Source organism: Hyaena hyaena, unplaced genomic scaffold (assembly GCF_003009895.1).
Source record: "Hyaena hyaena isolate Hyena2069 unplaced genomic scaffold, ASM300989v1 scaffold_51, whole genome shotgun sequence".
NCBI lineage: Eukaryota > Metazoa > Chordata > Mammalia > Carnivora > Hyaenidae > Hyaena > Hyaena hyaena.
This window is the reverse complement of record NW_024080683.1, coordinates 2,959,298-2,974,434: the sequence shown is the minus strand read 5'-3', so window position 1 is coordinate 2,974,434 and position 15,137 is coordinate 2,959,298. Positions and strand designations below refer to the sequence as shown.

Genomic DNA, 15,137 nt, shown 5'->3' with positions numbered 1-15,137 from the left:
TGGAAGAGCTCGGGGTTGGTAAATCAGCCCTTGAGTTGGCTAGTAAACATTGCGTTACTAATTGGATTGGCTATATGTGCTTCATATCTGTTTCCAAGAAGCCTTCTCTGTAAAACGATTTAAGAAATCTCATGGAAGTGGAGTGGGTGGGGTTGTCTGGGTAGCGTCTAAAAGGGAGGAAATCTCTTTTGGGGTCGAGGTACAGGTAGGAGGTAGCTAAGGGATAAGCAATGAGGGGCTAGAGAACCAAGTATTTTTTACTAAAATGGGTTTTTGTGGCCAAATCACACTTTATTCCAAAAATGTACATAGAGAACGCTCCTGGAAGAGCTTCCAGAAATGGTTGTCCATACCCATTCCATCTTTCTTCTTCCTCACTGCTCTCCTCCTCTGTTCAAAGTGGGGGGTGACGTAACACACAGCAGCAATACCGGATTTCTCACAGTGTACTCCTTGTTCACACTGTCTTACTGACTTGCTGTGTAGCTGACTCTCCGTGAGTGGGTAAGTGGGTTGGGAGGTGAAGGGGAGAAAGATAAGGTTAGAGATTTGAGGTTAGATAAGTCATTCATTGTCTGGAAGGACCCAGGAGGGGAAGGACCCAGGAGGGGCCGCCTGAAATGTTGGTCCCCAAGAAGCTGAGAGAGCTGCCAGAAGATGCCATTCTACTTGTAACAAAACGTCTTTGTTCTGAAATGCAGATGTTTCAGGAGCCTTTCCTACATGCAGTTAATTGCACCTGGTATTTCAGAATGTTTGACGGTAACCTTTTGCATCTGCGTGAATGACGTCAGCCATTATCTTCTCGTTGTATCGCAGTGCCTTCCAGAAAGGCATGTAAGCATGTGTCCTCTTCCCCAATACTAATAACTTCTTCCCTGGCTGTAAATCCAGCTGCATGATGTGGAAATGTAATTGGGCAGCCGGTATAGAAGTTTGGAGCTCATGTGGGAATATCTATTTGTAAGAGAACGTGAATATTCATGTAACTGTCCAGACATCAATAAATTCTCATTTTACCTTATTTATTTCTGCTCCCCAGTGAACAGCAGCGCTCTTAAGCTCAAAGTTAATAGGCATGTTCTTCAGAGATGTACCCTCTCTTGCCTTAATGGAACGTCTTTCTAACACATTTGTTCTTCGGTTGCCAGGTAGCTCTCCCATCAGGTGACACGAGTGTGTTTTCTTTGTCTTAGTGCACAGGTGACAGTTACCATTGTTTGCCATCAATTAGCTTGGGGTAGCATGTCAAGGATGTACGGATGGTGTCATTTTAGTCTGACAGCCACCTGAGCCGGTTGAGAAAGGATTGTTTCATTATCCTCTTATCAGTACTGCGGATAATGATACTCCACACTGCAAAGAGGGAGGGGGGAAGAAAGACAGGCGAGAAAGAATAGATTTTTAGGGATTGGCAATATTAAAATTATTCATGCCTCCAGGAGGAGAGAAAGCTTACAGAGATAGCTGTGTGAACCCTTAAGAAGCTCCGCTTCCCTAATGCCACTGGAATGTAGAAGGAAGCCCCTGGCCCTCCCCACCCCCAGGAGGGGTGAGAGGGAGGGAGAATGCCCTGCACAGTGGGGAGGGGAGAGAAAGAGGTCCCCTCTAGTCTTGGGCCACAGGCAAGGAGTCACCAAGGCAACTCTGTCATTCTCCAGTTGACGGGCCCTTTTCCTTGCTGGAAAATCCTCCCTGGTTTGTGAACTTGGGTCATAAGAGCGATTAAATCGTTCCTTGGCGAAATGCAAAGAACCATGGAGGTATCAGGGCCCAGATTTTCACTGTCGGGGAGCCAAGCTCCCACCCCCCCCCCCCAACATTGCTTGTTTTCTCCAGAATGACTGAAGGGAAGTGTTTTTTGAATCCTGACAATTAACCGCAGCTGCGTCTTTATGCTCTTGGAGAAACAAATAAAAAGAAGCACTGAAAATGTAAAAATACTTCCAGATACACTAAGCTTCAAGAGGGCTGGTTGTGTTGACATTCTAGTAACAGCCCGTTCTCACTCCTTAACGAAGCAAAGAGCAGTCATGCATGAAAATGACTTTGTCTTTTAAACTGAAACGCATTAGGGGTTGTAACTCATAGGTGTGTCTTACCCCGTGTTAAATAAAGGACAACATAACATTTTAACCCTGTGGGGATTTTTCTGCCGACCTTGAATACTTTACAGCACTTGCATTAGAAAGCTTGAACAAAAAATGCTTATTAGTAGAGAGGATGATGTACATACACTCTTTTGTGTTTTAAAACAACTCAAGTCCACAGTTTATTTGCATCTTCCAGTAAGAGGCCATACTGGATTGGAGATTTATCATTTGGGGGGCATCATAAGCCTTTGTTTTCCCCATCCTATCAACAAGAATAATCCTAATAACAGAGATAACCAAAGAATAACTACAGTGGTTTATCGAGCACTTAAACACAGTCCAGGCACCGTGCTAAGTGTTTTTAATCATCAAACTGTGACGTATTCTGCTTACTTAAGATGAAGGAACTGAGTTTAGGTTCAGTGACTTGCCCAAGACCCATTGCTGGGAATTGGTAAAGCTCAGATTCAAGTCCATCTGACTCCTGCTGTGCACGCTTTGTTCTCTTAATAACCACTCTGATACTGTTTCTCGAGTGCCCAACTTCTGGTGAGGCCAAAGGACTTAACATTTCCATTACAGTTCAACTGTTTCCTCAATCCTTCCCAGGTTCAAATCTCCCTTGGGGGGCGGGGACTGGAGAGGGGAGGCAGACACAAGGTTGACCTCAGCATTCCCATTCGCATGGAAATCTAATTCTTTTTCCTATCTCTGGGAAAGCCAACTCAGCCTGGTTTCATTGCTTCGCCAAGCCCTCTGGGCTCAGACCCGGAAATACTGCCGGAGAGCTGGGTGGTGAGCCCACACGCCCTTCTGGACCCCAGCTACCAGGCATTGACTGTCATGTCTGGGGGCTGCAGCGTCATTCCAGCACTCGCTGTAAGCGGATTCACAGTCCGTGGGTGACACTGATTCCCCCTTTCCTCTGAGGGAAGGCCCGCTACGAAGAACCACGCAATGGCTTTTTAAGCAATCGCACATGACTCCAAATGCACATTTACCTCAAGAGCTCAGACCCAACAGATCTGCACGGCAAACCTGCTTTTGTGCGTGACTGACGGAGGGGGTGGCCTCTCGGCCCACCGCCCTGTGGTCACTTGCGGTAACAGGTACATGTATCTGATGGCTCACGGATAACCCCTCCCTGCAGATCAATATGCCCCTGACAGGCATCTGAAATCTTTATTTGGGGAAAAGCACATTTCCTACCAGCTGTTTGTTTTCCAAACCAAATAATTTACTTAACTTGTCACCTCTGTTAATTTTTAGAGCCGGAAAATTTCTCTCGGCCGTAATGCTGAGGTCACTCCGGTGCTTTCGGGTTGAGCAGAAACAGAAGAGGGAATATCCTACTTGCATTCCAACCAGCATGCTGGTGGCTGAAGCCAGCCGTGTGCATTGTGCACATGAGGGCCAAACGCCTAGTGACTCCGGTCTTTGCAAATGGAGGGCGCAGGAGTTCTGAGACAGGATCGACACTCTGAGTCCTTCTCTAGAATCCATCCCACATCTGAGAGGCAGTATCGGGTGGTGAGGGCCACATGGTCTGAGATCTGTGTTCCGAGGTTTGACTTCAGCTCCACTACAGACCAGCCTCGGGACCTAGGCCAGGTACCCTAATCAGGAACCCGGTAAGGCCTCAAGTTCCTCATCAGTAAACCAGGGAGGGGTTTGCAGTCTACTCAGTAAATGTTTACTTGGCTCTGAGGTGTAGGACAGCAAGACGATGAAACGCAGCTGAGATGGGGTCTAGCGCCTGAAAGTCCAGGCGCGCCCCCCAGGTCAGCCTCAGCAGGCACTTTGGGAGTTTGAGCAAATTTCAGAACCTCAGCACTCACTGCCTCCAAGACCTGCTGAATCCGAATCCGCATTCTACCCGGTGCCCTGTGTGTGAGGTGAAGCTTGAAAAGTAGGGCTCTGACTGCCCATACAGCTTTGAACAGGACTATGCCCTCCAGCCGGCTGTTTGTAATACACCTCAGCCTGGCGAGGGAGGTCTTCCTCCCTGCCCTCGAAAATGATGAAAACATAGTCCCCAAGCAGTGCCCACGGTAGCCTTGTGTGGCATTGGGAACAGGGCCTGAAACAAGTTGGCCTCATTTCGGTACCTCTCCTTGCCTGCCTCCATTCACACATGGCAGCGTACGTATCCCCGAGGGTGCCCTGTCTGCACCCATAGAGATAGAGTTAATTGTTTTCATTTGGATGGAGAGAGGGCTGTTTATTAACCCAGGTTAAACTGAGCTAGTTAAAGGCTCAAGCCTCGAATGCCCTGGTTGCAGTAGCTGGTGAGAGGGCATCTGGGCGCCTCACAGAGCAACCCATGCTGCTTTGTTAGAACGCTAAAGCCCAGCCGGGCTACTTACCTGCGCCCCCCTCTACAGAAAGCAGGTGGGGAGACTTTAGTAAACTCTGCTCCAGAGAGAGAACCCAGAGGAGTGGGGAGACCAGCTTCTGGTCCTCTGCTGAAGGCAGAGCTCACAGACTTCATCTCAACACCAGGCTTTTATTTCCTTGGGGAGTCTACCATCTCTTAATCACAAAAGCAATAAGAATTTACAGTATGTTCCTCCGCCATGGCCTATTCACTTATTCCAGCTGCCAGTCACCAGCGCCTTCTGGAGATTCACCTAAAAGCCCTCTTCCAGCCTTGAAAGCGCAAACCCCTGTGGTGACTCAGGACAATGAAGGCCACCCCCGTGGGCAGCCTGTGTGCACCAGCTGATCGGATCACAACAGTTTTATTAATATTGTTCTGGATTCTAGACGGATCACTTCCCATCCTTATGCTCTGATCAATAGTTGTATGCCCCATTGGCTGAGTTGGAAAAAATCATGTTGAGTGTGTATGGAAGGAAACATTTCCTTTTCTAAATGGCCTTACTTTTGTGCTCTCACATGGAGATTTTCTTCTGGAGGTTAAAAAATCACTTGGCAAAGCATGTGCTGTTTTGGACATTCTGTGTAAAGTCAGCAGATATTCAACTTCAGACATTAAAGAGAGACCAGAACCTGCCTCAGGTAGAGTAGGGGGCTAGAAAATTGTCTCAGAAAGAAGGAAGGAAGGAAGGAAGGAAGGAAGGAAGGAAGGAAGGAAAGAAGGGAGGGAGGGAGGGAGGGAGGGAAAGAAGGAAGGAAGGAAGGAAGGCAGGCAGGCAGGAAGGAAGGATATTCTTAGACTATACAAAGTTGGCAGCCTGGACACATGACTGATAGAGCTGGAAATTCCTAGAAGTCAGTATAAGTAGGAGACGTTACCTGTGCACAGTGACAATTACTGAGAAATGTGGATCTCTGGTAGAAGCCAAAGGCAATCCTACAAGAGCCTCAGTTATCTCATTCCAGAGTTTTATCCATTTTATCAGAAGGGTATGTGAAATGTTGGGAAGCCATTTTGGTGTCACTTCCTCTAAGCCTCTGGTCATTACAGCGGTCACAGGCAGCATCCACAAGCAGCAGTATTGTCCGGGACTGTACACAAAGGGCTCTGGACTAGAAACTTCTACTAGGTTCCCTACCTCACCAGGAGAGATTTTGTCCCATACTTCTCATCCCATCTGTTGACATCCCATCTCTATCTGGCAATAGAGGCAAGTCACGGGCTTTGGTTTACTCAGAGGCAATTTCTTACAACCAACGTAAGAAACTATTCTGTATACTTGATAAATTCAGACTTCAAATTGAACCCCAAAGCACCCCCCTTGTTTTTCTTGTGTGGTCCCCAGTCAAAGGGTCCCTGCCTGTTTCAGTGCCATTCACCAGCTGTAGCAGCAGAAGAAAGGGCTGTTGATATGTGTTTGACTGTTGGTCAGCCAGCACTTGACCTCAGCACAGGGGGAGGGCATGTTTCTGAGCCTTCTGCCCTGTATCATACACCTCTCACGCCCTCATACCCCCTCCACCACCTGTTCCTACCGGCGGCCACTGCTGTAGAAACCGTTGGCACCGGATAGATAGAACTTAGAAGCACCTCCCTTCACCTGTACCATGTGTCTCTGGCATTCTGCCCATAGGCTTTCTCAGATGCTCTGCTCTTGGGTATCTGTGAGAGCTTTAGCCACTCTGGGACATGTGCCTACTTGGAGATAGGAGAGAAGTGACACCCAAGGGCAACCTTTGACCAGTCAGGAACGGGATTGGGTGGATGAATGTTTCCTTCTGTTCCTGTCCTGCTCCTTGAGCCCCAGATGGACTCCACTGACATTGAGATTGTGTTCGTATTTGTCTATTCCAACAAACATGAATGATACTGTTGGAGACAGCAGGCACCAAGGGTGTCCTGTTCCCTAGTCTGTCCCGGGACCTGGCTCGGTGTCACCACACAATACATACTCCATAAATACCTGTGTAACAGTTGGCTGCTGAGAGAGGAATCAGAGGAACACAGGTAACTGCATTCAGAGCAAAAGTATTAAAATAAGTAGAGGATATTATAGTCAAGAGCACAGTAGTAGAAGTCGCTGTGATATATTGAACATTGAAACTGTTTGGGGCATGGCCAGTTGTTTGATTTGTCCAGAGTGTAGGGCACACCATGGGACCAAAGGTAAGAAGGTGTGTTAAAGCACTTGGCACACCACTTCATGATCTCTACTAACGGTTTTCAGCATTTGGGTAGCATCGATGCATAGAGACGTCTTCCTCTCACTAAACCGCAGCCTCCTCAAGGTTAGGGACCTGCGTATAATAAGTGGCTAGCATTTAGTAGGCCCTTTAGAGAAAATAATGGAGTTTAGATGACGGATGGACAGACAGATGGATAGAGGGATGGCAGGCGGTTGGTCCTGGCCGCTGGATGAAGGAGAGGCCCCACCCAGGCCTAACTTTCAGTGCAGGCTGCAAATAGTACTAAATTCCCCAGCCTGTTTCACTGCAGCAAATGCAAAAATGTAGCTGATTTGGCTAGGTGGAGACCTCTGGGAAGCACCGCATTTTCTGTTGAGCCACAGAGTAGAGCACAGACTATGCACCAAGCGTCCCTGTCGCCCACAGGGTTGGAAGCAGCATGGGCTCTGCCTCCCTTGTGACGAACACATACACGTACATACAGAAATACCTCCAGGGGATTTGAAGTGATGGGCGCGTTCAGCAGCTCCGGCAGAATAAATAGGAGAGCTCACATGTCTACGCTAAGGCAGGAAAAAAAAAATCAGCTGTGTTTCCACAGTGTCTCCGTGACCTCTTATTATTCCATTAGTTTTTGAAATAGTATATAAAACACTAAGCTCCGTGCTGACAAACACCAGCATTGAATCTGTTGCCACAGTCAATCCTAACAGCCTTCTCCCCTGGGTAAAATTATTATTTGGAACACAAGCAGCATTGCGGTTGCCTGAGTGAGCTGAGCACAAATGAGGGTAGTGATTCATAAGGTGACTCGAGCGAGTTTGCAAACGTGCAACTTTTCCGGAGGCTGACGCACCAGGAGACGGCGGCGCAGCGCCTTTCTGAGCTAGTAAGCACTTTCTAGTCTCACCCCCTCTTCAGAACTTGGGGGGCTGTGGAGGCAGCACGTTTCTGAGGACAGGAGTTAACCTGGCACAGTGCTGACTTACCAGAAATAAACCCTTCACACGTTACACCCTTGTCAGTAGCTTTTGAGCGGAAAGATGGTAATTCTCCTTCTTCACCTGTTCCTTTAGGTACTTGAACTCTTGTTCCATTGGATGAAGCTTTTGGGGGTGGGGTCATCTGGGGTATTAATTTGAACCTGAAGAGGTTGGAGAAAAGTGTGACTGGTCTAAAAGTATCTCTCCCTGAACTTTTAAACCCTCAAATCTCTGATTATGTGGCTGCCGCTTCTTAATCCTGAACCTGATTTCTTTTACTGTTTTTTTTAGATCCATTTATTCTTTGACATCAGTAGAGTAAGTTCAAAAAGAGTGGAGATGGGTAGAAAGCTCAGCATAGATTTGTATAGAGAAGGAAGTTGAAGGGAGTCAGCGTAATGATGCTAGTTTGATTGCAGAGTGATGAGGTGTCTGCTGCGTAGGTCCCAGACTCTGAGAGCCTCTGCGATGGTGATAGATTCTAAAAGTGACAGGCCCCGTCTCTTTTGTGACATCGTACCAATTAGCTGATCTAAATGGGCACGTGCTTAAGTTTGGGGTCACGTACACTTCTCAAAGGCTAGGCTGCCCCTATGGATGAAGCCGCATCTCATCCTCTGTGTCATAATAGGGCAGCAGTGGGAAGAAATCCAGCCTTTGCACCCAGAGGCCCCATTTCATGGTTTGTGGTGCCAGGCACGGCTCATCGCTGATGGAGATTAAGTGTGTCCACCCACCACACCGCTAGGGAAATGCCGGCTCAGTTAGACTCTGGGGTTAAGAGAGTGTCGGATTCTGCCCTGGGCTAGGACCAGAATGAGATATTCTGTTACCCTTGATTCATCAGGGACACAGAGGGAGCCAGCCCGACCCACAGAGGCTCGTGGCAGCCTTGAGAAGAGGCAGACAGCCTGTGTCCTGCCCCCTGTGGGTCAGCAGACCAAGTGTTCTATCCCCTGTCATATCCCCGTGACTGAAAAGTGCTCATACAGACACCCTCACGCAGATGCAGACATTACAGGATCAACCGACTTTATGGTGTCCACACTGGGAGCTGGCGGGAAGGCAAGGCTGCGCTCAGGAGACAAACGGTGAACTTGAAGTGGAGTTGCACACGAGCTCCCCGGGCAGCAGGAAGGGCCCGTTAGCCAGGGAGTCTGTTCCACCATGAAAATAGAAGCTATGTAGATCCAGTGAGCCAGGAATCATCCCCTTAAAGCCACCGAGAGGAGAGCAAGCCCCTAAATCACATTTTTTTGTCAGCCTTCGGCATTGAAACACGCGTGGTCTGATGCTTGTTCTCCTTGATTTCAGCCTCCATCTTCTCCAGCAATCACTCGAGCCGAAGCGCAGCCACCGCCGGGGCCGTGCCAGCCCCGCATGCTGTCGCTCACCCTTCACCGGGACACAGCACGCAGGGGAGCCCCCACAACCCTGCCCCCCAGTTACCCCCACTCACGGCCGTGGATGCGGGCGCCGACAGGTAAGGCCATCCGTCTCTCTTCTCGTAGGTGTGTCCACTCAAGTCCCCTGCGTGGAGAAGCACTGTGACAGTTGCTGAATTTTGTTAATCATCCATTGGTGGTGGGTCAGGTCATCCAGAGGGGACATATTAAAAGTACACATACAAAAAGCACGCCGACCAAATAGCTCATTACCTGTCTTTTCCGTGGGGAAAAAATGAGAAGGCACGGAAGTGTCCAATGCTGTGAAAACATATCTGAATTTCCATCTTTCACACTTTTCCCAGCCTGTTTTGGGGACCCAACTTTAAGGCAGTGTCCCCACAGTCTGCAAAGCCTTCTAGGTGCAAGGTGGTGCCTTGAGCACGTAGATCAGTATCAGCTCTGAGAGTATAGCGTTGACGGGCACAGGATTTTATGCCTGGGACCAGAAAATGGCTGTTCACTGAAGACTCTATGTTGATACTCTCCTCATAAAGAGTTTGGGGGAGAAATTTTTAAAATCTTGATGCTCTGTCCATCTGTGGACCTCTGAACCCTCCAGTGATGTGGACAGCACGCAGCTTCTCTTGTTTTCCTCTCCATGCGTCCGCAGCCTCGAAGTGACCTATATAGAGGTTATTCCCAGACATTCACGGTAAAAACAAAAAAGTTCTTGTGGGGACCCCTGTGCTGTCCTGGGGTCATAGGCGTTTGGGGGACAGAATAACAGGTCCAATAGGCAGCAAGAGCAAAGGTTTTCAATCCTGGAAATCTGAGATTTCACCAGCAATCTGTGGTTTCGTTGGTGTTGGCCTGGTCTATGAGTTTTCGAATATGTGTTTTGAAGTCTGATAAACCATGTAATTTTTTTACGTGTGCCTACTCTTCACGTAACGATACATCGGTCCATTTCATAAACTTCTGTGGAATACTACATGTCTGACATTGTTCCGAGCACTGGAGATGCCAAGATTATTAAAACATGGTGCTGCCCTTCGAATTTAGTGGTAAGGACAGACCTGATTTCAAAGTATAGTAATGCTCTTTGGATAAATGATATAATAGTGATGCCACAGGAGCCAGAAGAGGAGGGTGTCCCTAACTCAGCCTCAGGGAGGGAGGGAAAGAGTGATCTAGGCACAGAAGGAAGATTCAGACTTTCCAGATGGATAAATGGGGAGCCACATCCGAGGCAGCCAGAGGAACACGTGCAAGACACGAGAGGGTCAAGGACACCCGTGAAAGGAGGTCCCTGCATGCTCAGGTGCCATTCTCCAGAGTGGACAGGACTGATGACGTCAGGTAAGAGTAGGTTGGCCCGTGTGAAGACACATATCTTACGCTGAGGGATTACTTGCCTCTTACTGGAAGTGAAGAACCATCATAGCCTATCTACGAGAAGAGAGACACATCAGATTGTCATTGTAGAGAAGGACCTCAGACAGCAGAGTAATTGAGGCTGGGAGCAGAGACAGGAGGTAAGAAAAACAAGAAAGGGGCTATTGCAGGAGTTCTTGTGAGTAAGAGTGAGGACGTGAACTAAGGTGAAATGGTTAGGATGGAGAATTTATCCAAGGCTATTGTTTAGGAGATAGAACTGCTCATTATTAACGTATATATGGAGTAGAGAAGAAGGGCCAGATTCATTTGCGAGTCACACCTCTAGACACAGATGGAAACGTGTGCCATTAACAGAGGCAAAGGGAATGTTCAGAAGAGGGGAGTGTGGAAGAGAAAGGATGGTAATAAATGGACTTGAGGTGGCTGTAAAACATCCATGTGAATGGGTCTAGTAGTTAGAAATATGGATCAGAAGATGTTACACTCTCTGAACTGTTCTGCATACGTGGTCAAGTGCAAACAGCTCCTAGCCTCCTCCTCCTCCAGGCTCCATCAGCAGAACAATACAAATGGTAACCATCTCTTAAGCTCATGGACACTGGGGACAGGCAGTCCTGCCAGTTGTCTGATGTATTTCTGAAGGTTGAGATGAGCTTATCCATTGCAGCATTTTATGTAGTATTCAGTTGGGTTTTTTTTTTTAATTTACTATTTTATTTATTTGTTTGTTTATTTATTTATTTATTTATTTATTTTGAGGGAGAGAGAGAATGAGTGTGCATGAGCAGGGGAGGGGCAAAGGGAGAAAGAGAGAATCCCAAGCAGGCTCCATACTCAGGACCAAGCCCAACATGCCAAAATCAAGAGGTGGACACTTAACCAACTGAGCCACCCAAGCACCCCTCCCCCACAGCTGGGTTTTAAATCATATTAGACATGGGCTCCTCATCCTCTCATTTCCTTCTGCCTGGCTGAGAACCATACTCCACAAGGTAGTGCAGCTAAGAAACCATCTCTCGGGACCTCCTCTCCTTCGTCCCATCTTCCTATGAATACTCATGATCACTGTTTACGAGAATGCAAGATATGAGAATGCGTATCTTCTTTTGGTACAGCCTAAAAAGAATAGATGTAGAAAAATAGCCGTTATTAGAATTAACAACCTCCCAGACACCTGATGCCAGAAAGCTGTTTGACTGTATTCTGTAGGTGTTCCTGCCGCTTGGCTTTGTTTCTTTTTAATATTTTATCTCATTTCATAATTTTAATTTTTTGTGATTCCCTCCTGTGAAAGTTGATAACATACGAAACCTTGCCAGGATAGTCCAATGGGCGCCTATACACCCTGCATCCATCTTCACCCACTGTTAATAGTTTGCCGTCTTCTGTTTCTGTCTCTTTCTTCTCTCTTTCTCTTTCTGCCTCAAGAGATCCTTTGTTTGCTTGCCTGTTGCTTCCAAAACCCTCTGAGAGACTGTTGTGAATATCATTGAGCTTTTAACCCTAATTACTTCGGGAAAGATCTCCTAAGAAGGACATTTCTCCTGCATAATCACAATGTAATTATCACACTCCGGAAAGTTAACATCAATAAAGCATTATCTAACATGCAGTCACTATGAAATTTCCTCGATTGTGTAAATAACATTCTTTATAGCTAGAGTTTCTTTTTTCTCTCTTTATTTTTGGATCTGGGATTTAATAAGATCGCAATTCTCATATTTTGTTTTAGTCTTCTTGAATCTAATGAAGTTCCCCAGCTTTTCGAAAGTCACCAGCATCATCATCATCATCATCATCATCATCATCATCATTATTGTCTTTCATGACATTAACAGTTCCTGAAGAACTCAAGACATTTATTGTGCAGAATGTTCCTTCCAGACTTGAGACTTGCCTGCTCTTTTCCTTCTCAACAGGCACATTCCTCCTCAGGAGCACCACTTAGGGACTGCGGTGTCCCTTCCCTCTTTGGAGCCTTTGTTTGCACCTCATGGGGAATTAAGATTAAACAGACCACAGCAGGTGAAGCACCTAGCATGTGATGGTGTCATGTGACAGTGTGAAGACTGGCAACATTGGCATCGCTGAGAGATTGAGGTTTAGAAGCCAGAGGCTCTTGTTAAGTAACAACAGTGGTTGATCATGTAGATCACCCTGGAAGGGAAGAGGGAGAGGAAGGGGAAGGACGTGACAGTACTTTATGTGGCTGAGCAATGAAGTGGACCTTCTCTGTCTGTGGCTTTCCCTTCCCACCAGATGTGTGCCCATTCCTTTGCCAGCTCAACTGGACTGGGCAAGGGTATGAAAGGTTATCTCTTCCGATCGGGTTTGGAGAGGAGGGTGACGTGAAACAGCCCTGAATTATGCACTGTGTTTGCATTAGTGTGCAGCATAAAAACACTAAGAGGAAATGTGCTTACCTTCCGCTTCTGGTTTATGTATCTTTGCCTCTGTTTGCCTGGGAAATCCCCCAGTAAAAACTCTAGCAGTTTTCTTAACGGAAATAGGTTTATCACACTTTGTGACTTTTAGTGGGAAACTGGCATTCTTTCCTGCTTTGCGGGCATTGATTCATCGTTTACTTAGCTTTAACTTGTTAATAAAATGGGCTGAGTCACTGTCAGAAGTCAGGAAAGGTCCACCACATCTATCCAGTTAGCATCAGTTTCTTTGATCCTTACCATCATAAAAGAAAATAAATGCAACTTCTCTCAATTTGACAAGGTTCCATTTTTATTTTGAAATAGTATCTGGATGACACATCGTTTCGGTGATTCAAGCAGTACCACACCGCATTACCTTATGTTGACTTAAATTACTAATGGAAGTGGTGTTTTACTATGTCACACTGAGCGAGCCTGTGGTACTTCATGACAGTGGCTTCCCATAAGAGGAACCCAGTGTCTTTGGAAATGTCTGCTCATTGGGTTTCATAGTATGTCCGTTAGAGCAGAGGAAATAAGCGTACTGATGCAAATCCCTTTCTCAGATGGAGAAATCTTAACAATCCCAAGAAAAGCCAGCTGGATCTGTGTTGCTCGTCTTGTCCGAGAGCAAGTCAGCTGCCTTTCTCCATTCTGCAGAAGTGCCCGGACATGGCATGCGCTGTAGTACTTGCTGCCTTTCTTCATTCTGCAGAAGTGCCTGGACGTGGCACGCGCTGTAGTACTTGTCAACAGAGCCTAAGGAGACTTGCGTGTTGACCACGTGGAGCAACCGTGATGAACCCCGTCTCTGAACCAGAGAAGACTGAAAATGGAGAAATGATGCGGCCTCCTCCTGGAGTACACAATCGAGGACAGGAATCAACAGCAGAGAATGTTAGGGACAATTGCTTTTGAGAAGGTAGTCAAAATATCTTAACCATGAAAAGGAATGTTGGTTTCTTGAGTTCGTATCAAGTATTAGGAAGCCATACTATTTTTTATTCGTATCAGATGTGACATTGCTACAGTTCTAGGTATATATATGTACAGTCTTTCTATGCCTTTGGGTAACCGGGCTGGTCTTCACTGATACCGTTTTCTAAGTCAGCATTCAAAACCTCTTGTAGCTTTTCCGGCTGCTGAGGGGTTAAGGATAGCAAGTGTTTTCTCTTTATCTCCTTTGCACTTCTCTGCAATTCTCCCGCTCTTGGCAAACCAGCCTGCTCGCTGACTTAGTTCATTTGCTTCTGCATCTTGTTTCCGGGTCTTTTCTGCCCACGAAGACAATAAGGACTTTCCATTATTGTCCTGTTCTTGACCAAACATCACCCAGCCTGGAGCTTGGGTTAGTTCTCAACCCAGAAAGCCCCCTTGCTTCCTATGGCTCGCAGAGACAAGGTCCCCTGTTACATCTGTTGGTTACTATCATCTGTTTTGTTTATCATTTCCCAGATGTTGCCTTGCTAAGTGAATTATTCGTGCTCTGACGGCAGGAACCTAAAGTTTCCTTACAGCCCCCGGACCACGTGTGTGGTGCTTCCCGGTGCTGGGTGCTAAGGAGGGTTTGACAGAGAAGGACCAGTGGGAGAATGCCTGGGAAACAGCCAGCTCCCCTTGTCCGGGTGGGAGGCTCCTAAATAAGAATGGCGCCCCCTGACTCGTTGGTCTGGACAGTGGTGGACCACTTCTTCCCGTTTCCAGCCATCTAATCAACCCTCATACTTCACTACTGCACACAATTGCTCTAACGCATACGTTCACGCGCGTGTGCAGACACATGACTAGGACTCCCCTGTTAGCATCCACTGTGGGGGCTCCCGACGTTGCTTTTCTGTGATGTTCAATACCAGGAGCCTGCTGCTCGCCATCATTTCCTGTCTTCATCTGCAGCATCTGAACAGCTCAGAACTCGGTCTGTTAGCCTCGGTGCCCTTTCTTCCCTGGGACTGTCTATGCAAACAAGATCATTGATATCTTCACCCACTCAGCTTTATTTTCCACCCTCATACACACACGCGTGCATGCCCACATATGCATCCTCCTTAATCTTTCCTCTCTCCTAGTGTATGTGCAATAATGGCTGAACTCAGAAGCATCATATAAAACATTCAAGTTTATCAGAATATATCCCAGCATTGGGGTACATTCATTTATTGAGTCACTTACTCAGCTGCTGTTTGGATGCAAGACGATATGCTAGACCCTGAGGATACAGTGGTCAACATGACAATGGACAGAACCCTGCCCTCTCAAAGTGTCCAGTCTTTTTAAAAAAAAATT

The 15,137-nt window shown here is 47.0% G+C and overlaps 1 protein-coding gene across 1 annotated transcript in view; it reads left to right on the top strand.

The window, feature by feature from the left end:
* Window positions 1-15,137, top strand: part of GLIS3 (GLIS family zinc finger 3) — a 443,619-nt gene that overhangs the window by 389,979 nt on the left and 38,503 nt on the right. The window contains exon 8 of the mRNA XM_039230793.1: window positions 8,957-9,125. Coding sequence (XP_039086724.1) covers window positions 8,957-9,125 — 169 coding nt within the window. The remainder of the gene's footprint in view (window positions 1-8,956; window positions 9,126-15,137) is intronic.